We start from the raw sequence: 23,926 nt of genomic DNA on the forward strand, positions 1-23,926 counted from the left end.
CTTAGCCATTTCAAAGACGGCCTGAACTACGACCTGTATGATGCTTGCCTGCCTCGAGGAGACCCACCCCACCTCGACGACTGGTACATCCTGGCAGAGGAAGTGGAAATAGACCTACTGAAGAGACACCGCAGAGGAAAACCATGGGGCCGCCTGCCACCCGAGCAAACACGCGAGGGGGAAAACCCACCAGCCACAGCCAAAAAATCAACAAGTTGCTTCAACTGCGGGAGAGAGGGCCACCGTGCTGCAGAATGTCGTTCAAAAGCCCCCCCACGAAAACCAGAGGCATCATCCTCCAAGAAGCCGGGGAAGCCCCAAGGCAACACAAAAGAATCTTCCATGAAGGGGACAGAGGCTGTAGAGTCCACAATTCCTGCCAGGAACTGGGACTGGACTCCGGCCTGCACCGCAGGGACGGTGGACAACTCGGAAGACAGCTCAGAGGGAGAACCATTGGTAAGTGGACCCCTTCCACCCATACTTAAGACAGTGACTATATTAGCTTCCCCTATGCCTGAAGCAGCCAAAATAAAAGCTCTGATAGACTCTGGGTGCATCCGCTGCCTTATCAGCCCAACGCTGGTGGAGAGATTGAGCATCCCAGTGAGGAGGCTAAAACATCCAATCTCTTTTAGTCAATTAGATGGGACAATAGCAGGGGGAGGACCAGCCACCCTAGCCACTTTACCAATCCACCTATCACTGGGGCCCCATGAGGACATAACGTTTATAGTGGCCCCAGGCATGGAATGCCCAATGATCCTAGGACTGGAATGGCTGAAGAAATGGAACCCTGGGATAAACTGGAGGACAGCAGAACTCAACTTCCCAAAGGGGGGGCAGAAGAACGTAGACTCCAAAAGCACCCCCCCAACCCAGAGGGAGGAGACAGCAGCAATGGGGAAAGAGAAGGGATTACCAGAGATACCAGAGGAATACAGGGACCTGGCTGAGGTTTTCAGTGAGGAAAGAGCAGATGAGCTCCCCCCCCACCGCCCCACAGACTGCACCATAGAATTCAAACCTGGGGCAAAACTCCCCAAACCCAGGATGTATGCCATGAGCCCAAGGGAAATGGCAGAAATGGAGAGATTCATAAAGAAAAACTTAGAAAGAGGATTTATTAAGCCTGCCAAACCCAAAGTGGCCGCCCCGGTTCTGTTCAGGGAGAAGAAGGATGGGTCCTTTTGGTTGGTTGTGGACTATAGAAATTTGAACACAATTAGTGAATGTAATCTGTACCCCCTTCCCCTAATGAAGGATATGTTATCCCACCTATCGAAAGGAAAGATTTTTACCAAACTAGACCTGAGGGAAGCATACTACCGTATTAGGATTAAGGAAGGAGACGAATGGAAGACTGCATTCAACTGCCCAATGGGGTGCTATCAATTCAAAGTATTGCCATTCGGACTGCAAGGGGCCCCCGCAGTCTTTATGCAATTAATTAATGACGTGCTGAGAGAGCACCTATATAAGGGGGTCCTGGTTTACCTCGATGACATCCTTATCTTCACAGAAACCAAAGAGGAACATATCAAACTAGTCAGAGCAGTCCTGAAGAAGTTGCGAGCTGCCCACTTATATGCTAAATTATCGAAGTGTGAATTCCATCAGGAAAAAATCGACTACCTGGGATATCGCATATCTCCAGAGGGCATCGAAATGGACCCTGAGAAGGTCAGGGCAGTACTAGAGTGGGCACCCCCCCGCACACGGAAGCAATTGCAAAGTTTCCTGGGGTTTGCAAACTTCTACCGCCAATTCATCCCCGCATTTGGCCAAATAGCCATGCCCCTCACAAATTTGTTGAAAACGAAGGGGGGGTCACCCATGAAACCCAGCCAGCCTCTGAAATGGTCAATGGAATGTCAAGCAGCATTTGAGAGGCTAAAGAGACTTTTTTCTGCTGAACCTGTCCTAAAACACCCAGATCCCGACAAACCTTTTGTAATACAGGCAGATGCGAGTGATGTAGCGGTAGGAGCCGTACTATTACAAGAAAATGATGGGGGGACATTGCAACCATGCGCATACACATCCAGAAAACTCACAGAAACAGAACAACGCTGGCCAATATGGGAAAAAGAGGCATTCTCGTTGAGGTGGGCATTACTAACATGGCGCCAATTTTTAGAAGGAAATAAAATACCTTTCCAGGTCTGGACAGACCACAAAAATTTGGAAGCACTAAAAACGCCCAGGAAGCTCACTCCTAAGCAAGCCCGCTGGTCCCAACATTTTCACCGATTCAATTTCACTCTCAAACACTTACCAGGGGGAAAGAACTTCCTGGCAGATGCATTATCCCGCATGCCCCAATATAACAGCACAAGAGTTACTGACTTTAAACCACTTGTACCGGAACAACAACTGGCAGCACCAGTCACCACCAGGGCACAAGAAAAAATGAAGCCGAAGGTAGATAGCCAAACTGGAATAGAATTCAGGAAATCTTTGGAAAGTGATGAATGGTTCCAGAAAAATAAACATGTGTGCACAATTAAAGATGGACTGCCGTGGGTGGGGGAGAAGCTATATATACCTGCCACAGAGAGAATCAATTTCATGCAACTGTGCCATGATACAAAATCAGCAGGACACTTTGGCTTTGTAAAAACCTTACACTTAACTAAAAGGCAATTTTGGTGGCCATCTATGAAAAAGGACATAGAAAGCTATGTGGGTAGCTGTCAAATTTGCGCGATGGCCAAAAGACTGCAAGGGAAACCGCCAGGCCTGTTACAACCGGTGGCAAACCCCTCAGCCCCATGGAAAGAAATAGCCATGGATTTTATCGTAGAACTGCCAGAAAGTAATGGAAACACCGTAGTCTGGACTGTCACAGATCTGTTCTCTAAGCAAGTACACTTCATACCTTGCCAAAAAATCCCGACTGCAAAAGCATTAGCAAAACTTTTTGTACAGCATATTTACAGATTGCACGGGGTACCACAACGCATCATATCTGACAGAGGGGTGCAATTTACATCGGCATTTTGGAAAGAATTTTTATCCCTCTTAGGAACCACCCAAGGACTGTCATCTAGTCACCATCCTCAGACAGACGGAGCTTCTGAAAGACTTAATAATATACTTGAACAATATCTGAGATGCTATATTAATTTTCAGCAGTCCGACTGGACGGACCTACTGCCTTTTGCAGAAGTAGCATATAATAATGCAGTCCACTCAAGCACAGGTTACACTCCTTTTCAAGTAGCTACAGGCCAGAGTTTCAACCCAATACCAGAACTAACCCCAAAAGAACCGGTTATCCCTGATCTGAAGGAATGGATTGCTCAATTACAAAATACATGGCCAATCGTTAGGAAAGCGTTGGAAGATGCCAGAAAAGCATACAAGACACAGGCAGACAAAAAAAGAACCGATCCCACACCATTTAGGGTAGGAGAGATGGTATATTTATCCACAAAATACCTGAAATCACTCCAACCCTGTAAAAAACTAGGACCAAAATATATTGGACCCTTTCCAATTAAAAGAATCATAAACCCAGTAACAGTTGAATTAGAACTACCCAAAAATCTTAGACGAATACACCCAACCTTCCACTGCAGTCTATTAAAGAGAGAACAACAATCTCCACTACGAGAAAAAATCCCACCACCACCACCCCCCATCATGGTGGAAGGAGAACAACATTTTGAAGTGAAAGAAATCTTAGATTCCAGAAAACACCATGGAACGATACAATATTTAGTGGCATGGAAACACCTCCCCTCCTCAGAAAACGAGTGGGTTAACAAACTCCATGTTAAAGCACCTAAGTTGCTTAAGAGGTTTCATACAGAATATCCAAACAAACCAGGCTAACATTTATATGTTTTCTTTCCCCACAGATGGACTCATCTTTTTTCTGAAAGGAGAGCCGAATGTCAGAATCCATTTATATCACATTGCATAATTGTATAGGTAGAACAACGTGCTATTACTGGGGATTCTGCCATCTCTCCGAGGGGGGGGGGGGAGAAGATGGTTACTAAAGCGATTTTCAAACAACAGGGGATGTTTTAACGGGGGAAGGGAGGGGGACAGACAGATCTGGTTTGTGTCTTCATTTACAACTGAAAAAGGGAAGCAATAACCATAAAACCAAGGAGAGTTCCCTTTCCCATGAAAGGACCTGACACCTAGCAACTGACGACAGCCTGACCAAATGGATGAGGGGAGGGACTGGAATGGGAATGGTTTATATAGGATTGAAATGTAACTTTTCTCAGATTCCGTCTTGTATTCCCACAATCGATTCCTTCCTAGTAAACATTTTCCTTTTGGACTAAACTTGCATCCAAGAGTTCTTATTTCCTAAGATGTGGATTGAGGTGGGTCCTGACACCGAATCTATAACATTAGCCCTTACATGTACAAAACGTATTTTAGTTACTAAAAAGTTTTTTCTGAAACCTGTATGTTGGGAGATGCAACTCCAGCAAGATAAAAGTTGAAATTAACTCTTCTTGGAATCACCCAGTTCATTCATTGGGGTCTCCATTTAATAGTGCATACATGTGTGAGTAGAACCAAGCTCATTGAGAGTATCTACAGACAGATGCTTAAGGACCAAAAGGCCAAGTCAGGTTTACAGGTAGTCCTCAACCTGTGACCACAACAGAGCCCAGAATACCTGACATAAGTCATGACGGTCATAAGTTGAGGTACCCACATGACTGGTCCTGATTTTATGACTTTTGTGGTGGCAATCATTAAGCGACCATTGTGGTTAAGTGACTCCATGTATCCCTATGTATGGTTTTTGCCAGAAACTGGCAAAAAAACACCATAAATTGTGTGGTCATGTGACTGTGGAATACTGCAACTGGTTGTAAAGGTGAGCCAGTTGCCATGCACCTGAAATATGGTTGTGTGACCACAGGTGTGCAGCAGTTGGAACTCTGGAACTGGGTCGCAAGTAGCTTTTGGGAAGTCTGTCATAACTTCAAATGGTCACTAAGGGAGGTGTCATTAAGCAAGGACTTAATGTAGAAATTACATATACTTAGAATCCCTGCATCTTTACCATTTTGATGAAAGAAAAAAAATCAGAGGAAAGCAGAATTAAAAAAACAAACAGGAGACTTTTGGTTGTTATCTCTATTCCTAATGCCTCTAGTCATCAAGACAAAAGATGCAAAAAAACTACCGTATTTTCCGGCGTATAAGACGACCCGGCGTATAAGACGACCCCCTACTTTTAAGAAGTTTTTCAAGGTTTTTTGTCTTATACTCCGGAAAATACTTACATGCCCTGCCCTCCCTGTCCGTCGCAGAGGAGGCGAAGGCCCGACTGGCCCCGCCGGCCCTCCCGCTGCTCCCGCGCTTCTGCCGGCCCCCGAGGCGCAGCGTTTCCCGGGCGGCAGGCAGCGCCGGAGGACAGCCGCCACCCCGCCACGGCCGGCGCCCCTCCTGCTTCCCCCCCAGGTCTTGAACTTCTCCCATTCGGCGCAAGGCGGGGCAGCTCCGCCCGCAGCCTCTTTTTCATGTGCCGCTTCCCTCTCACCGTCGGCCGAGGCGCGCTCGGCCCGGGCTCTCGGTGTGGCTGCTTTTCCTGGGCAGCCTGGCGGTGCGGCTCCTGCGCTCGAACCTGTTGCTGAGCCGGCGGCTGCTGCTGCACATGGGGCTGCTGGCCGTCCTGCAGGCGCTGGGCCGTCCTGCCGCTGCCCCTCAGCGCCGCGCTGACGGCGGCTGCCTGCTGGCTCGTCTCGGCCAGCACCGCCCGGCGGAAGCGCAGTGTCGGACAGGAGCAGGACTTCCCTGCCGGCTCCCATCCAACGCTCTTCCCTCTTGAGGCAGCTGCTGCCTCAAGAGGGAAGAGCGTCGGACGGGAGCCGGCTCTTCCCTCTTGAGGTAGCAGCTGCCTCAAGAGGGAAGAGCGTCGGACGGGAGCCGGCAGGGAAGTCCTGCGTGCGCGCGCGTGTGCAGGACTTCCCTGCCGGCTCCCGTCCGACGCTTTTCCCTCTTGAGGCAGCATCCCCGAGGACTCCTTAGGAGCCGGGGAGCGATGCTGCCTCAAGAGGGAAGAGCGTCGGGCGGGAGCCGGCAGGGCAGTCCTGCACACGCGCGCACTCCACAGCTGCTAAGGAGCAGCCGGGGAGTGCGCGCGTGCGCAGGACTGCCCTGCTGGCTCCCGCCAGACGCCACCCACTGATTTTCCGGCGTATAAGACGACTGGGCGTATAAGACGACCCCCCAACTTTTGAGGTGATTTTTATGGGTTAAAAAGTCGTCTTATACGCCAGAAAATACGGTAATTTGGATTAGTACTTTATTACCATGATAGTGTCATATCAGAGAAGCTTCCTTCAGTCTTTAAATTACTTTCTATACAGAAGTTTAAAGAAATGTATTTGTAATATTTGTAATATAATTTGGTCTGTTTCATTTTCTTTTTCAAGTTTGCCAAATGCAAAATTATGCACTATGCATGGGCATTAAGCAGTCAATTATCTTGCTATGTTGTTCTTGAGGACATTCTGTCCAATTAAAACAAAACTTTGTTGCTCTGTTTCTTAAAACTCTGTAAGCAGTTTGCCTAAGGCATTGAAGATGTGTTGCTATGCTACTGAACTGTTAAATGTCAAATGAAAAGTATTCACTGCAATTACTGTACATGTATTAGAAAAAAGCCTCTAACCAATAGTCAAAGAAGTATTTTTGCAATTATGCTGTTGATGGCAACCTTGAAATAAAGCCATTGCTTCTGTTTTGTACACACAAGCACAGTGCTTAACTGTCGTTTCATCCTATGATGAAAAACAAAGGAGTAAAAAACTTAACAGTTATCAAGTTTTGTTCCCTATAGCAGAAAATGGAACATTTCACTGAACAGGAATGTGCACAAACTTATGGTTTGTTTCAAACCAAAAGCAAATATTTCAGTTGTTCTGGATTTTGAGGGAACAAAATCTGAAGAAATTCCAGAGCTTATTTATGGGTTGAGTAGGGTAAGGCTGATGAGCACTGCTCTCTCTTCCCTCTTCCTCCACACTGTTGATCTACCTGTCCCAACTTCCCAGCACCCTTACTTCAGTAACAATGCCTATGCCTCAGCACAGCATATTCCACCATTCCACCCCCCTTCCCCAATTGTTCCAATACTTATCCCACCAATTCTGCCTGGAACAATCACATTTTCCATGCTTGGAAGAAATTTCATTTGTCCTAAGAGGTTGGGGCACAGTTGGCTCTGAGGCAGACAAAAATGAGTTCATTTTGCATGCAAATCTAATTGTTATTCAAATAAGAGCAGTTTCCAAAAAACAACCAAACAACCAGACCCAAACTGTTAAGGGTTAGGTTACAAAATCATAGCATAGCCACAAAGAAGAGGGGGTCAACCTATTTTACAAATCACCAGAAGGCAGGACAAGAAGCAATGGATTGAAACTAATCAAGGAGAGAAGCAACCTAGAACTAAGGAGAAATTTCCTGACAATGAGAACAATTAACCATTGGAACGGTTTGCCTTCAGAAGTTGTGGGTGCTCCATCACTGGAGGTTTTTAAGAAGAGATTGGACAGCCACTTGTTTGAAATGGTATAGGGTCTCCTGCTTAAGCAGGAAGTTGGACTAGAAGACCTCCAAGTCCCCTTCCAACTCTGTTATAAAATGTTATTATCAATTAAAACATTGACTAAAAGCTACTTATGGAGTGCTAAATAGCATTCAGTATGTGTAAATTTAGAATGGTTTTACAGCACAGTAAATTAAACCCTTATTGCCAAAGAAGGTATCCGCTATTAATGTGCCACCCACCTTGCCTAGAGGTGAATTGTACAAACTCTACAAAGATCACAAGTGTTTCATTAGACTTTAGCACAATCAATATATGAGACCTATAGTAGGGCTTACATTTTGGTATCTTTTTGAAGATAAGCAGATAGAATTTAGAAATCAATGCTTAAAAGCAAGACTTCTAATTTATAAATTAGAAATTGACTGTACTACTTAAATCTCGAGAAGTTTTATGAATGACCCACTGTCTCCCATAACTGGGAAAAATTTATTTTTTATATGCAAAATGTTTGGGTCTTGTTTGTTATACTCATTTTAGCTTTGAATACTCTTTTATAAGTAGCAATTAATCTAATTAATCTATTAATATTGCTTCCAATTAGAGAAAAAATAAGATCTAGTGTGTTATCAGCACTTCAGAGAAAACACTGAAGCTGGATCCTCATCAAATTATTCTCTAGATATTCCCACAATGCCCATATTGATTCTAGGATACCTGCCACATACTGATTCACTATCATGAACTGATCATTGGACACTCATGCAAATATTATTGATTTTATTCATAAAGATAGTACAATTGGCTGTAGCTTGAAATAGATCAGAAAAATGCTACAAAGCCAACTGAATAGGTTATGCATATTCCATGGCAGGAAATGATCTACTGCCAATATCACATTCCAAGACTCAAAAGTACAAACTTGGTATAAGAAAAAAATATTACCTAGGAAGCAAATTACTGACACTATATACCCTAATGTTTAATTCCCTATATATTAAACTGATCTCCAAATAGGGACATACAAGATAACTTATGCTATCAGAATCCTGTATGTAGTCACAGCTGAGTCACTGAAAATTAAGACATGTTTATTATTCTGACTTGAATAAATACAAAAGGAGTAAGTTTTTCAAAGCAAGTTCTAAACACATACAAATCCAAGTCTCAACCAAAATGGGAGTCCATCTGAACTCAATGTGGTACATGGCTTCTCATCACAGACAATGGATTATTATTCCATTGGTTTCCTTTTCAACCCATTTATTTCCTCATACCACAAATGTGACCACTTACCTCTTTGTCAAAGTTTGCTTTGGTAAATTCCAAAGAGTTCAAGAGTGCATTAGTAGCCGCTAATTTCACATTATTACTTGGCTCTTCTTTCCTCATGCCCTGGATAATGGCAGTCAAAATTTCATTGGATTTATCCTGAAGCTGTTCTGGATCCTGGAAAAAAAATACTGTAAACTATGCCTGGATTCCCATGAAATGCACAACCGGGTCAAAAGAGAACCCTGCTATGTTGTCTAAACTGAGAAACCCAAGCATTCCCAAGTAGAACAGAGGTGGTTTATCACCACACCTCATGTCAGTCACTGAGTATTTTACTTTCTGGTGATTTGCATGTTATTTGGGCACAGAAAGATGAATTCAAGGACTAACTTGAATTCAGTCCTCTGTTCCAGCCTCCAGCACAGAGATAGGTGGGCTAGATGGAACCTACCAAAGTACTGTATACTTCAGAATCTTTGAATCTCTTCCAAGGGTAGATGTGCAATTCCTGATGAAATTAATGTGCATTTATCACAGAGTAGAATCAATGATAGAAAAACTGGGCATAAAACTGATGGCTTATTTTTCTTGTTCTGTACATGCTTCCTGACTGAAGCTGCAAGACTTAATTTGCTTTGTTCCCTCAAACAACAGTACTTATGCATAGTTATACTCCAGGAGAACAAATGCTAGGACTCCAGTTGGCTTGACAGATCAAGCCTCCAATACTCAATTTGTAATCAGCTACAATCTTGTGGGAAAAATTTAAACATGTTTAGGAACATTACAATTGTGCGCTGCTCCCTGACTCCATTAACAAAACTGGGGATTGAGCCCATTGTAGAGTGTTTGTTTCAAACTAGGCCATGGAGAGCAGGAGGATAACAAGCACAGGAGGAAAGAGCAGTATCATTTGAACAGTATGTTGAATGCAACACTTACAATATCCTGACAAATATAGCCAATGGCTTCCAATGTTGATTCTTTCATATGCTCTGTGCTGTGTTGATTTGTAACATTGGCTACTAGCTGAGGAATAAGTTCAGGCCACTGATTCACGGGGATCTCTGCACAGGCGATGCCAGCAACACACTGTGATGCTGAGCTGGGCCTGTAGTTTTCTGTACCCAAGGTTTGCAAAACCTGTGAAGATAAGAAGATCACTGTATCAGTAAGCAAGATCACAAAGTTGCAATACTGTTAGCACTAAGCAATGGACTGTTGTGTCTTCCTGTACGATTTTTGAGGTTGAACAAAAACATAATATTGAACTGTATCGCTCCTAAAATAAGGAACACCTCCCATCCTTTAGAGGTTGTAAGAGATACTTTTCTCAGCTTGGGAACAAACAGGAAAAGTAAATTGAAGAAAAAGTATACAAATAAAGATATCCAGTAGATGCATTTACTACTGAAAAACATCCATACTGATAAATAAGCAGGACTAGGAAGTAGAACTAAAAATGCTAAGTTTTAACATACATAATTTTTGACTTCTCTGCGAGCATTGGCATCAATTGCAAGCCACCTCTGTTGGTGTTGGGTCTTTACATCAGGATCTTTAGATGTCAGAGAGTTTTTGATCTGCAAACCAGCTGCAACTCTTGCAACTTGGCTGTTTCCTGGGTTTGCCAGCACTCTGGACAGTTCCACAAGGAAAGTAGGCTGGTAAAGAAAGAAATTTCAGTAACCAAAACTCATTAAATCTTTCTCTTTTCGGTCAATGCAGAAATATACATCTTTTACAATCTAGCTCAAAACATTTTTCAGTTCTGATCCAGGCAACACATACCTCATCCACACATACCACCAGGCAACACTAAATTCCTTATCTTTAAATACTACTTTCAGGTCTCTATTATAGTACTCTCTGTCTTCTTCATATATTTCATTTCTATAGAATTACATCTCATTTTAAATTGAATGGAAGGTATTCTGTACTTGTTTTCAAAGATTCAAACATCAAAGTTAACATGGAACTATAGGAGGTACAAACAACTGTTTAAGTGATGGATAGCAACCACAAACACAGCCAACATGACCTTTAAATTCAATTCTCAAAGGTATTTATGTGTGTGTAATATGCATCAATTGTATTTTGAAACATAGAAAACTGATGGCAGAAAAAGAGTGGTCCACCAAGTCTGCCCTGAGTTTTTTCTTTTTAATTACTGTAATTCTTTTGTTAAAAAAATTGTCAGATGATGGACATGTGTTTATCCCAAGCATGTTTAAACTTAGTTACTGATGACTGACCCACTACTTACACTGCTCTTTCTGTGAAGTAATACTCTAACACTACTTTTGAACTTCCCTCCTGTCAGTTTGGGGTTATGCCACCATGTTCTGGAGTTTTGCTTAATATTGAAAATACTGCCTTCTAAAACCTTATTCACATCCTTAACATATTTAAAGGTTTCAGTCATGTCCCCCACTTTCCCATCTCTGCACTCACTCAATCTTATCAGTATCAAATGAAGTGAGGGGTCCTTGGTGCACCCCCATTTCAACCCTGAGCTACAAATATTCTTTCCTTCATTGGTATCAAGTGAAGTCTCCAGAACTGGACACAGAATTCCAAATGGGCTCTGGCTAAAGCCCTATATAACAGAATTAGGACTCCTTTTTCCTGCTGGTGATCCTGCTAGTGATGCATCCTAGAATTTTGTTTCCTTCACAGCTGCCTGGACACACTGTTTACTCATTTTGCAGTTATCTGCTATGAGCACAGCTAAATCCTTTTCTTCTGTTGTTCTGTCTAACACTAAACCCCCTCCCTAATAATGTACCCTGCCAGAGGATTCTTTTTCCCCCAAATGCATGATCTTTCGTTTAGAAACATTGAACTGCAGTTTCCAAATTTTTGACCAATTTTCCAGCAATGCCAAATTGTTTTCCATGTTAACAAATGATCATCACTGTTTGCAAACATTGTGAAATATAAAGATTTTAATTAGCTATATCAAATTAGGAGGCATCAGAGAAACCTTGGTTTTGGATATGTTGCCTTCCTGTATTGGTAGTATATTTACTTTATCTGACTAGTCAGATGATGTATATACAGTCATGGCCGAAATTGTTGGCACCCCAGAAATTTTTCAAAAAAATCAAGTATTTCTCACAGAAAAGTATTGCAGGAACACATGTTTTGCTATACACAGGTTTATTCCCTTTGTGTGTATTGGAACACAACAAAAAAGGGAGGAAAAAAAGCAAATTGGACATAATGTCAAACAAAACTCCAAAAATGAGCCGGACAAAATTATTGGCACCCTTTCAAAATTGTGGGTAAACAAGATTGTTTCAAGCATGTAATGCTCCTTGAAACTCACCTGGGGCAAGTAACAGGTGTGGGCAATATAAAAATCACACCTGAAAGCAGATAAAAAGGAGAGAAGTTCACTTAGACTTTGTATTGTGTGTCTGTGTGTGCCACACTAAGCATGGACAACAGAAAGAGGAGAAGAGAACTGTCTGAGGACTTGAGAACCAAAACTGTGGACAAATATCACCAATCTCAAGGTTACAAGTCCATCTCCAGAGATCTAGATTTGCCTTTGTCCACAGTGCGCAACATTATCAAGAAGTTTGCAACCCATTGCACTATAGCGAATCTCCCTGGTCGTGGACGGAAGAGAAAAATTGATGAAAGTTTGCAATGCAGGATAGTCCGGATGGTGGATAAGCGGCCCTAAACAATTTCCAAAGGATTGCAAGCTGTCCTGCAGGCTCAGGGAGCATCAGTGTCAGAGTGAACTATCCGTCAACATTTAAATGAAATGAAACGCTATGGCAGGAGACCCAGGAGGATCCCACTGCTGACACAGAGACATAAAAAAGCAAGATTACAGTTTGCCAAAATGTACTCGAGTAAGCCAAAATCCTTCTGGGAAAATGTCTTGTGGACAGATGAGACCAAGATAGAGCTTTTTGGTAAAGCACATCATTCTACTGTTTACCGAAAACAAAATGAGGCCTACAAAGAAAAGAACACAGTACCTACAGTGAAATATGGTGGAGGTTCAATGATGTTTTGGGGTTGTTTTGCTGCCTCTGGCACTGGGTGCCTTGAATGTGTGCAAGGCATCATGAAATCTGAGGATTACCAAAGGATTTTGGGTCGCACTGTAGAGCCCAATGCCAGAAAGCTGGGTTTGCGTCCGAGATCTTGGGTCTTCCAGCAGGACAATGACCCCAAACATACGTCAAAAAGCACCCAGAAATGGATGGCAAGAAAGCACTGGAGAGTTCTGAAGTGGCCAGCAATGAGTCCAGATCTGAATCCCATTGAACACCTGTGGAGAGATCTTAAAATTGCTGTTGGGAAAAGGCGCCCTTCCAATAAGAGAGACCTGGAACAGTTTGCAAAGGAAGAGTGGTCCAAAATTCCGGGTGAGAGGTGTAAGAAGCTTATTGATGGTTATAGGAAGCGACTGATTTCAGTTATTTTTTCCAAAGGGTGTGCAACCAAATATTAAGTTAAGGGTGCCAATAATTTTGTGCGGCCCATTTTTGGAGTTTTGTTTGACATTATGTCCAATTTGCTTTTTTTCCTCCCTTTTTTTGTTGTGTTCCAATACACAGAAAGGGAATAAACCTGTGTATAGCAAAACATGTGTTCCTGCAATACTTTTCTGTGAGAAATACTTGATTTTCTGGAAAAATTTCTGGGGTGCCAACAAAAATCACATTAGTTTATTAATATAGTGTACAGGAATTAATTTGAACTGCACGTGTTTTTGCCTCTCAACTTTAGACTTCATATCAAATTGTTGCTCATTAACATAGACCAGCCGCAGCACATTTATGAAGTTTTTCTATGAAGAGTTTTAAATATTTGGTGGGTACTCTGCTATGGGGCAGCACGATGGCTCAGCGGTTAAGATGCTGGGTTTGTCAGTTGGAAAGCTGGCAGCCCGGGTTTGAGACCCAAGCGCCACGTGACAGGATGAGCTCCTGTCCTCTCTCCAGCTCCTGCCAACCTAGCAGTTCAAAAGCATGAAATGTGAGTAGATAAATAGGTACTTCAGTGGGAAGGTAACAGTGCTCTGTGACATCATGCTGGCCACATGACCGTGGAAATATCTTCGGACAGTGCTAACTCAGTGGTCTTGAAACAGAGATTAGCACCACCCCCTAAATTTGGCTACAGCTAGCCAAGTAAAATCTGCAGGGACTCCTTTACCTTAGTCTGATAGAACCTGAATATAGACTTTTATGGCTAGCAGAAAAATAGGACTATAGAATATATAACACTGATCTGACTGCTGGACAGAAGAAATAAGATACTTAAAACTTTGCTTTGCTATAAAAAAAATGGTGTGTGTGTGTGTGGGGGGAAATTAAAGGACTAGAAGTTACTAGCAGTTCTTACAGCAGTTATTTTGAGAAATTATGTGAAATAAGTTGTGTATGTGCAAAAATGACCTAATAAATAAATTCAGTATGATAAATTCAGTATGATCACCAAATGATCTTTCAGTTATTGCAATGAACAAACTACACCACTTTTAGCTAGGACGAGACTTCAAAAATCTAACCAAATATATCAACAAGCATCCAGAACAAGGGTGGGCAATTAATTTTCCCAAGGGGGCACATGAGAAACCAATAGGGCTGTGAAGGTGTATAGGCACACACACACATATGTAAATTGAAAAAATAGCAGTCGCCTTCAAAATAAAAGCAATCCAGTGCATGACGTACACTTACTTACATTTGATTTCTAATTTCCAATTGACTTCACACGGGCTGAACAGGGACAGCCAAAGGGCCAGATGTGGCCAGGGGGCCATAAAATGCCCAGGTCTGGTCCTGAAGCAATTTGCTACAGTACTAAAAGCATTATATAGATTAAAAAACACTCTTTCCTGGGCTATGCTGGCCATCAAGTAAAGGTCACCACCAATGGTTGCAGAAAGGGTAATGGGGTGAAAAGGAAATGTAGTGTACAGGGAGTGCAGAATTATTAGGCAAGTTGTATTTTTGAGGATTAATTTTATTATTGAACAACAACCATGTTCTCAATGAACCCAAAAAACTCATTAATATCAAAGCTGAATATTTTTGGAAGTAGTTTTTAGTTTGTTTTTAGTTATAGCTATTTTAGGGGGATATCTGTGTGTGCAGGTGACTATTACTGTGCATAATTATTAGGCAACTTAACAAAAAACAAATATATACCCATTTCAATTATTTATTTTTACCAGTGAAACCAATATAACATCTCAACATTCACAAATATACATTTCTGACATTCAAAAACATAACAAAAACAAATCAGTGACCAATATAGCCACCTTTCTTTGCAAGGACACTCAAAAGCCTGCCATCCATGGATTCTGTCAGTGTTTTGATCTGTTCACCATCAACATTGCGTGCAGCAGCAACCACAGCCTCCCAGACACTGTTCAGAGAGGTGTACTGTTTTCCCTCCTTGTAAATCTCACATTTGATGATGGACCACAGGTTCTCAATGGGGTTCAGATCAGGTGAACAAGGAGGCCATGTCATTAGATTTCCTTCTTTTATACCCTTTCTTGCCAGCCACGCTGTGGAGTACTTGGACGCGTGTGATGGAGCATTGTCCTGCATGAAAATCATGTTTTTCTTGAAGGATGCAGACTTCTTCCTGTACCACTGCTTGAAGAAGGTGTCTTCCAGAAACTGGCAGTAGGACTGGGAGTTGAGCTTGACTCCATCCTCAACCCGAAAAGGCCCCACAAGCTCATCTTTGATGATACCAGCCCAAACCAGTACTCCACCTCCACCTTGCTGGCGTCTGAGTCGGACTGGAGCTCTCTGCCCTTTACCAATCCAGCCACGGGCCCATCCATCTGGCCCATCAAGACTCACTCTCATTTCATCAGTCCATAAAACCTTAGAAAAATCAGTCTTGAGATATTTCTTGGCCCAGTCTTGACGTTTCAGCTTGTGTGTCTTGTTCAGTGGTGGTCGTCTTTCAGCCTTTCTTACCTTGGCCATGTCTCTGAGTATTGCACACCTTGTGCTTTTGGGCACTCCAGTGATGTTGCAGCTCTGAAATATGGCCAAACTGGTGGCAAGTGGCATCTTGGCAGCTGCACGCTTGACTTTTCTCAGTTCATGGGCAGTTATTTTGCGCCTTGGTTTCTCCACACGCTTGTGACCCTGTTGACTATTTTGAATGAAACGCTTGATTGTTCGATGATCACGCTTCAGAAGCTTTGCAATTTTAAGAGTGCTGCATCCCTCTGCAAGATATCTCACTATTTTTGACTTTTCTGAGCCTGTCAAGTCCTTCTTTTGACCCATTTTGCCAAAGGAAAGGAAGTTGCCTAATAATTATGCACACCTGATACAGGGTGTTGATGTCATTAGACCGCACCCCTTCTCATTACAGAGATGCACATCACCTAATATGGTTAATTGGTAGTAGGCTTTCGAGCCTATACAGCTTGGAGTAAGACAACATGCATAAAGAGGATGATGTGGTCAAAATACTCATTTGCCTAATAATTCTGCACTCCCTGTATTAATAAAACTTACTCAAAATCCAAATTTAGCAAATTATCAAAATCAATTAAGAAATATAAAGCGTGGAAAAGAATGACATGGTTAAACAGTCACAAAGGCACAAACTAAGATGCTTAAGCCATATCCATTAACTTTTGATGGACGTAGACCAGGGGTCTTCAAACTTGGCCCTTTTATGACCTGTGGACTTCAGCTCCCAGAATTCCTCAGCCAGCTTGCCTGGCTGAGGAATTCTGGGAGTTGAAGTCCACAAGTCATAAAAGGGCCAAGTTTGAAGACCCCTGAAGTAGACACTACAGTAAGATGAAAACGTTTCATTAAATTTGAAACACTACTGTATGAAAGACTGATATATTTAATAAATAGATGGTTGTGGGGATTTTTCAAGCTCCTGACTGCCTAATAAAAATGTTTACTTGTTTGTAAAGCAGGATTTCCATTGCCATATCATAAACTACCCTTGGATGTTTCCTCAGATTCAATATATTGCTTTCTGGGAATGTTTAACCATTTCTTCAGCTTTTCTCAACACAGAACTCTTTTCCCAGGACTCATTCACAAAAAATATAAACTAGTCTCTCAATTCTTTCACTGATCATGCTATGAACTTCATATCATTCAGATCGCTTTCTTCATACTACCTTATAAAGTCCAGAATATTATTCTTATATTTTGCCGTTCTATCATCCTCTATAGTCAGAATGGCACAAGAATAAAGTAGGCAAGATACCATTTAGATCATGCAAGTTGCAGGACTACTTATTCTGTCTCTTCTTTTTCCCCAAGCTGACCAATGCATGGATATAAAAAGCATGGGGAAAAGAGAATTTGTATAGAAAAATATAAAAGTATTTGATAGTTTATCAGGGGTGCACTTCAAAGCTTTACAGCATAGAGGTAGCAGATTTAATTTTCTAATTGCTGCACCTGATACATTTTCCTGTCCAATCATAATGTACTTTGTAAATATTATCTTTGAACATGTACGTAAGTCTGGATTAAGGGGCAAGGAATGTAACTATAAAGTTTATCTCTTTCTTATGATGGTAAGTGACAAGCCACAAGGGGTAAGCAACTTGTCAAGATCCCCAAACCTTAATTTACCAGTCTGTTATGCAGAGAGTAAATAAATGTTACATTTTTTTGCAGATTTCAAAACTATTCTGCTACCAAGGGTCAAAAGTGAGAATTATACCTTAACATGTCAAAACATATTCTGGAATTAATATCTGCCAAAGAAATGGGTGAAATGGATGCTTATCTATTCCCAATTATTTTCTATAGCCCAAACCTCATACATGGTTATTAATCGCAAGAGACAGCGTAAAGAAAAGTAGAATAAGCATAATATGTGGAACACTCACTGATAAAATAATCAGTATTTCAGCATTTAGTTTACAAAATACTGTTCAGCAGAAATCTTTATTACCACAGTCCATTTTAAGAACATATAAATTATCAAAGAATCTCTAAGGCCAAGACATGTTATAATATCAACCAGTATTGTTTTTTTCTATTTTCTGGTCAAGGTTGATTCTTAATTTAAAAACGTATGTATTTGAATGTATTTTTACGTTTTAGGCCTCTTAGAATGTATTGGCCCTGATGGCCAGAGATGAGAACTGTTGTCTAGGACAGAGGTCCCCAACATTTTGGGCACCAGGGACCGGTGCCATGAGGTTTTTTCATGGACTGGAGGGTGCCTGGTTTTGTGTGCTGCCTGCATCTCACAGATGGGGCTTTGCTCGTTTGTGAGGACCGGCTGCTGGCATGCCATGGCCCGGTACTAGTCCATGGCCCAGGGGTTGGGGACCCCTGGTTTGGGACATATAGAGGGCATAGGTTTGAGAAAATGCAGATACATTGTGCAGTTGCTGTTGGGGCTGAACAGTGGAAATCACATTTCAAATCGCAGTTCAGCCACAAAGCTCTCTACCTGACCTAGGCCCATCCATTGTCCCCAGTCCAATCTATTTCAAAGTTACTATAAAGATAAAATGAGATACTAGGATACATCTTCTAAAAGGAGGATTGTATACAAATGGAATCCCTTTTTCAAAATATGATGCTAATCCCTTAGGAGTCTGTAGATGCTTTGCATCTTTCTGAACATTTGGGGGGAGTCTGAGGAATGAGTCTTCAGTGTCAACTCACTGTTCTTCCATTGAAAATGTGAGATCTTCAAAGAGAGATGTATTTCACACAGTAAAATGGACTTCAAATTTGACTAGTAACACATTATCAAAACAGTAAAGTGTATTGATGATAAAGATTCTCCAAAACAGAATAATCTAACTGTAAAAAGAACCCTACCTACCAACCATAGAACAGTATGAATAACAACAAATAAAGGCAAATATGTGTCCCAGGATGATGTTGCAGGATCCAATCTGGGTTGGTCACCAGGACCAGAGGTTTCGTCTTCTGAGCTTTTGGACTTGTGCTGGAGCCCATCTTCAGGGAACTTCTCACTACCAGTGTGTGTGCTTTGGGCTGTTCTATGTGTGGTATTTATATGGTGCCTGTTGTATGTGACTTCTTAGATGTTGATTGGGTGTTGATGGCTGGCCAAGCCCTCCCAAGTATTTGATCAGATGGTGGTAAATCAACACTCCTGTTGACTGACTAGGGGCCTGTTTCCCAGGGCTTCAATCACTTCCCTGGCTGCTTTTGTGCCTGCTCGTCCAACAATCTTAGTAGCTGCAAAACTGAATGTATGTCCTTGTTCACTGCAATGTGAGGCTACCAATGAGTTCAGGTCTCCTCGTCTGACTGCTCACTTGTGTTCTTGCAATCTGGTGGTTAGCTTCCACCCCGTTGGTCCTACATAGTTACGGGGACAATCCATGCAAGAGATCCGGTAGATTACATTGAAAGTATCTCCCACCTCCAATCTTTACAATGCATAATTTGTATGGTACCCTCTGGGTGGTGTACAATGCCCACTTGCAGATCTCGGAAGATGCGTTCTACAGCTTCCGAAATGTTTTTGATGTATGGCAGGTTGTGACACGTGGCTGCTCTTGTACCTTGTTTCTTTCCTTTCTCTCCCCACCATGTTGTGCAGACATCTTGTGACAAATGATTGTGGGTACCCATCCTGCGTGAATTGTTCATGTAGGTACCTGCTCTCCAGCTGTTTGGCTTACTGGGTACTACAGTGGGTTCTCACCCTGCCATATAGTGTTCTGATGCAACTCTTTTTGTGTGACAGTGGATGGTTGCTGTTGAAATTCAGAATGTGTGGAGTGTTGGTGGCCTTGCGATAAACTGTGGTTTCTAGGCTTCTAAATACCACACATAGAACGTCCCAAAGCACACTCTGGTAGAGAGAAGTTCCCTGAAGATGGGCTCCAGCACGAGTCCAAAAGCTCAGAAGATAAAACCACTGGTCCCAGTGACCAACCCAGATTGAATCCTGCAGTATGAATAATATCTTATGAAAGTATTCCAAAATGTTGACTTAGCTTTTTAATGATGGAACAATCACACTGTATAAAAATGCTGTTAAAGATTATTGCATTAGCAAAGCAAATAATAAGCTGTTCAGCAAAATGTACAATTGTCATTTTTTATTCTTCTGTATCACAGATTTACTATTGAAGTGCAGAAAAAGTGCACCACACCCTTTAAAAATATAAAGTCAACTTGCAATTTAAGTATTAAAAAAGGAAAAAATGTTCCAAGTACCTGTATGAAATCGAAGATACTAAGACATCTATTACTGATAATGTATGTACTCTGACAATGAAACAAAATAAACTTAAGACATTTCCTTGAAGATTGCTGTAAAGCCTCAATCCCATAGTCTGAAAACTTATCTCTAGAATATGTGATTAAAGACCGGCCACTGAGCAATTCTCTCTTCTGACAAATGCCATACAAATATTCATCCTGAATAGCAATAGCAATAAGACTTATATACCGCTTCACTGTGCTTTACAGCCCTCTCTAAGCAGTTTACAGAGTCAGCATATTGCCCCCAACAATCTAGGTCCTCATTTTACAGACCTCAGAAGGATGGAAGGCTGAGTGAACCTTGAGCTGGTGAGAATCGAACTGTCGAACTGCTGGCAGCCTGTAGTACTGCATTCTAACCACTGCACCACCATGGTTTAACAGATTATGACATATTTTATTATATTCTATTTTTCTATACACGTGCACATATATTGACTAATCAATTATCAACAGCAAAGGGTCACCATCATAAGCAATTACACTCAATTTGTATTGCTATTCTCCTTTAAGACCTTACAATGTAGTCCTTGACTTACAACCATTTCTTTAGTGACAGTTTAAAGTTATAAGGGCACTGAACAGTGACTTATGACCTTTTTTCACACTAATTACTGTTGCAGCATCCCCATGGTCACATGATCAAAATTCAGTTGCTTGGCAACTGGCATGTATTTATGACAGTTGCAGTCCTGAGGTCATGTGATCACCTTTTGTGACCTTCTGACAAGCAGTCAATGGGGAAGCCAGATTCACTTAACCATGTTGCTAACTTAACTGCAGTGATTCACTTAACTGTGGCAAAAAAGGTCATAAAATGGGGGGAAACTCACTTAACTGTCTTGCTTAGCAATGGAAATTTTTGGCTCAATTGTCATAAGTCAAGGACTACCTGTACCGTAACCTTGACTCAGTTAAATATAACAGTTACCTACATGGCTCCCTCATATATACTGGATTTGACTTCATTCACTGTTAAGCACTAGACTTTGTTATTCTGGTATTTATGCTATAGATGAAATGCTTAGAACTTTCATTTCGCTACTAGTATTGCTCTAAATCAATCCTTTTCAGCATAGGGATGAATGGAATATTTCACAAATAATTTGTATTTCAGAGACCGAAGCAAACCAATGTCTGTTTTCAAACCAGGTTTAAAAAAATGTTCATATAAGATACACACACACACATATGCAACACCTAGATAGAAATTATTCAAATCTATGTAAACCACCACAAAAACAAGAGAAGGTAAAATGGACAAAAATGGAAGAGCAGAAAAAGTACAGAAAATGGGGGACGGTGGGTTTGCAGGCAGAACAAGAGAATCTTTAGGCTAGGGAAGGAGGCAGAAAAAGCCAAAACCTAGTAGGTCTGGTTAGGAGTTTAAAAGCCCGTTCCAAACAACCTCCTGTCGTTTGCCTTTAACCCACTACACATGCCGGCTGGCCCAGAAGATCAAATCTATCTTCTCCACTTTCCCTCCATACATGCAGCGCGGTAAGTCCAAGTCCCTCTCCTTCATTTTCCCTCCCACGATTGGATGGTGTGACTCCCGAGAGCTTTACCATTGGCTACTTCATTCTTGCCCACCCCCTACTAGAGAGAGAGAGAGAGAGAGAGAGAGAGAGAGAGGCTTCTGTTAGGCTGAGCCCCTCTATGGCGGCTTGGCCTGGTCTGATGCGTGTCTTTTCACACAGGGGAAACATCGCACTTTCGCAAACCCCACCCAAATTCAGCTCAACTGTTGTGTTTTCCCTTACCAGGTTCTCCATGGCTGCCTGTTCCAGGAACTTCTGAGCCGCTTCAAGCTCGGTGCAGTCTGCAGAAGAGGGGGGGGGGGGAGGGAGAGAAAAATACACCAAGTTGTGTCAGTGAGGACCCCAAAGGTCAATATCAACCCAACAATAACCCCCCAAATGTTCTTGCCTCTTTCCAGCTATTCAACCGCTCTTTCTCCTTAAATCAAGACACCCAACAATTCTCTCCATTCTGAATATGAAGGTTTTCAACCCCCTTGGAGAGTTCCCCCACCCCCGCCGTCCCCGTCGCGACATGCTTCTACTCAAACTTTATTTTCCATCAATCAGATCCACACAGAGATTGGGAGGGGGGGTCAAGAAGAAAAACACTTCTTGGGGGACTTTGCAAGTACAGTATAACCGCAACCTCACTCCATCCACAACGAATGATCTAGTTTTTAAAGATTTGGGGGAAGAAATACACTCAACATTTGTCAAAATACCAGTATGTCTCCAGCCCTATTGTCAAATCCCACAATTACCTATCAGTCAACCTCAGCCCGATTTTGGCGTACACCGGACCTGAAAAACCTCCTACATAAATACCGGGCCTTAACGTTCCCAACGCGTGCGCTGCATTTCATTGCCACCTTACCTTTACCCTCATGGAGGCTCTGGTCTTATGGTTGGCACGATGTGAGGCCATCGCTTATTCTCCCGTCAGTTTCCATCCCCTATGTAAGCCAGTCTGGGAAGAATTTCTCGTACGAGACGACTTGACCCACAGTCATATGCTACGGAATCTCCACCCAACCCTTATCCCGTATGCCACGCAAAGCGACTTTATCCCCACCCTCAAAAAGAACCTGTCTTCTCGTATCATGCAGCGAATCCATTAACTTATGCCCAAAGCTACCTTCTTCCACACACGTGCACCATTACATTCATCAACTGACCCGGCCGATACAGTAAGCGTTAAAAAAAGAGTTTTACGCCGAAGGCTACTTCCTTGCCAGCCTAGCTAGGGAATTCTTGGTCTCTCCCACCCCACAAATGATGAAATTCACGCTTGCCCCTCCTTTCCCAGCAAGCATGGGGCCCAAACCAAGCATTCAGTGGTTCCTTTATCCCCCAGGCCAAAGACTGGGCCTGACTCTCCCAAAGGCCCCGAATCCTCAAGGGGAGGGACCGTTGTTTCCTCCTTCGCCCCTTTCCACACCTTCTCCCTTGATCTTTCATTCCCTCCCGAACAACGGCTTCGGCAAACGCCTTCCCTAGAGCCACATATGCCCTATAACTAGATGCCCTTCCCTGCCCCCAACCTCCTCCCGACCTGGAAGAGATGCTTTCACCCCAACCATTCCTCCCTTAGCAACACATCTGTAAGGAAAAGGCCTGTAGCATCTCTTTCCCCTTTACCTGGCGACACTGTCTTCTCCAAGATAGTAATGAGTTCCATGGTGGCGGGCAACGAGGTGAAGCTAGGAAGGAGGAAAGAGGGGAACGGAGTCGGTGACCGCCGCCTCACTCTCCGTCCGCTCAATTAACCGGCCGGTATCTCCCTTCGCGCGCTCTTTACTTCCCCCTCAGCTGCGAGGAGGTCCCACCCCCGGCGGAAGCTACTAGAGTCTCCCCTACAACTTCCCCTCCCCCTCCTCACACACAACTCCTTGTGGCGGCAGGAAAGAGGAGGAGGGGTAGGGAAAGGACGCGCGCCCACTAAACGAGCGATAACTAAACGATTCAGGGAGTGCGACTCAGACGGGAGGAGGGAAATAAAATACAGAACAGCGTGCCTCCCGCACAACTGCCCTGAGGGGACGCTAATTCACTACCGTATTTTCTGGCGGATTAACTGGACAGGCCTTAGTCCGCCTTCAAGCACGTAGCATTCATGCGTATGCACCGTGCTCACGCACTCCACTTCCTGCCAAGGCGCACGAAATACCTCCACCGCTCCTTTTCAACCGGCCAACGCCCACTGTCCCCTCCTTTCCACGCTGGTTGGCCGCTGCGGCTCGTACGTCATGAGGCTGACAGGTCGAAAGGACCGCATGGTTTCAAAAACTTTGTATTTAAATAAGATGTGCACTTAATTAAGATAGCAATCATATGCCCTT

At 42.8% G+C, this 23,926-nt stretch overlaps 1 protein-coding gene across 1 annotated transcript in view; it reads right to left on the reverse strand.

The window, feature by feature from the left end:
• Window positions 1–23,718, reverse strand: part of LOC310648208 (importin subunit beta-1-like) — a gene marked incomplete at its 3' end in the record, with an annotated part of 72,089 nt that extends 48,371 nt beyond the window's left edge. Inside the window, exons 1-6 of the mRNA XM_083375957.1 lie at window positions 23,642–23,718; window positions 23,226–23,287; window positions 21,828–21,886; window positions 10,294–10,476; window positions 9,755–9,955; window positions 8,834–8,986 (exon numbers count right to left, since the gene is read on the reverse strand). Coding sequence (XP_083232083.1) covers window positions 8,834–8,986; window positions 9,755–9,955; window positions 10,294–10,476; window positions 21,828–21,886; window positions 23,226–23,265 — 636 coding nt within the window. The 5' untranslated portion in view covers window positions 23,266–23,287; window positions 23,642–23,718. The remainder of the gene's footprint in view (window positions 1–8,833; window positions 8,987–9,754; window positions 9,956–10,293; window positions 10,477–21,827; window positions 21,887–23,225; window positions 23,288–23,641) is intronic.
• Window positions 23,719–23,926: the final 208 nt, after the last annotated feature.

The sequence above is a fragment of the Vipera ursinii genome (genome assembly GCF_947247035.1).
Source record: "Vipera ursinii genome assembly, chromosome: W".
Taxonomy (NCBI): Eukaryota; Metazoa; Chordata; class Lepidosauria; order Squamata; family Viperidae; genus Vipera; species Vipera ursinii.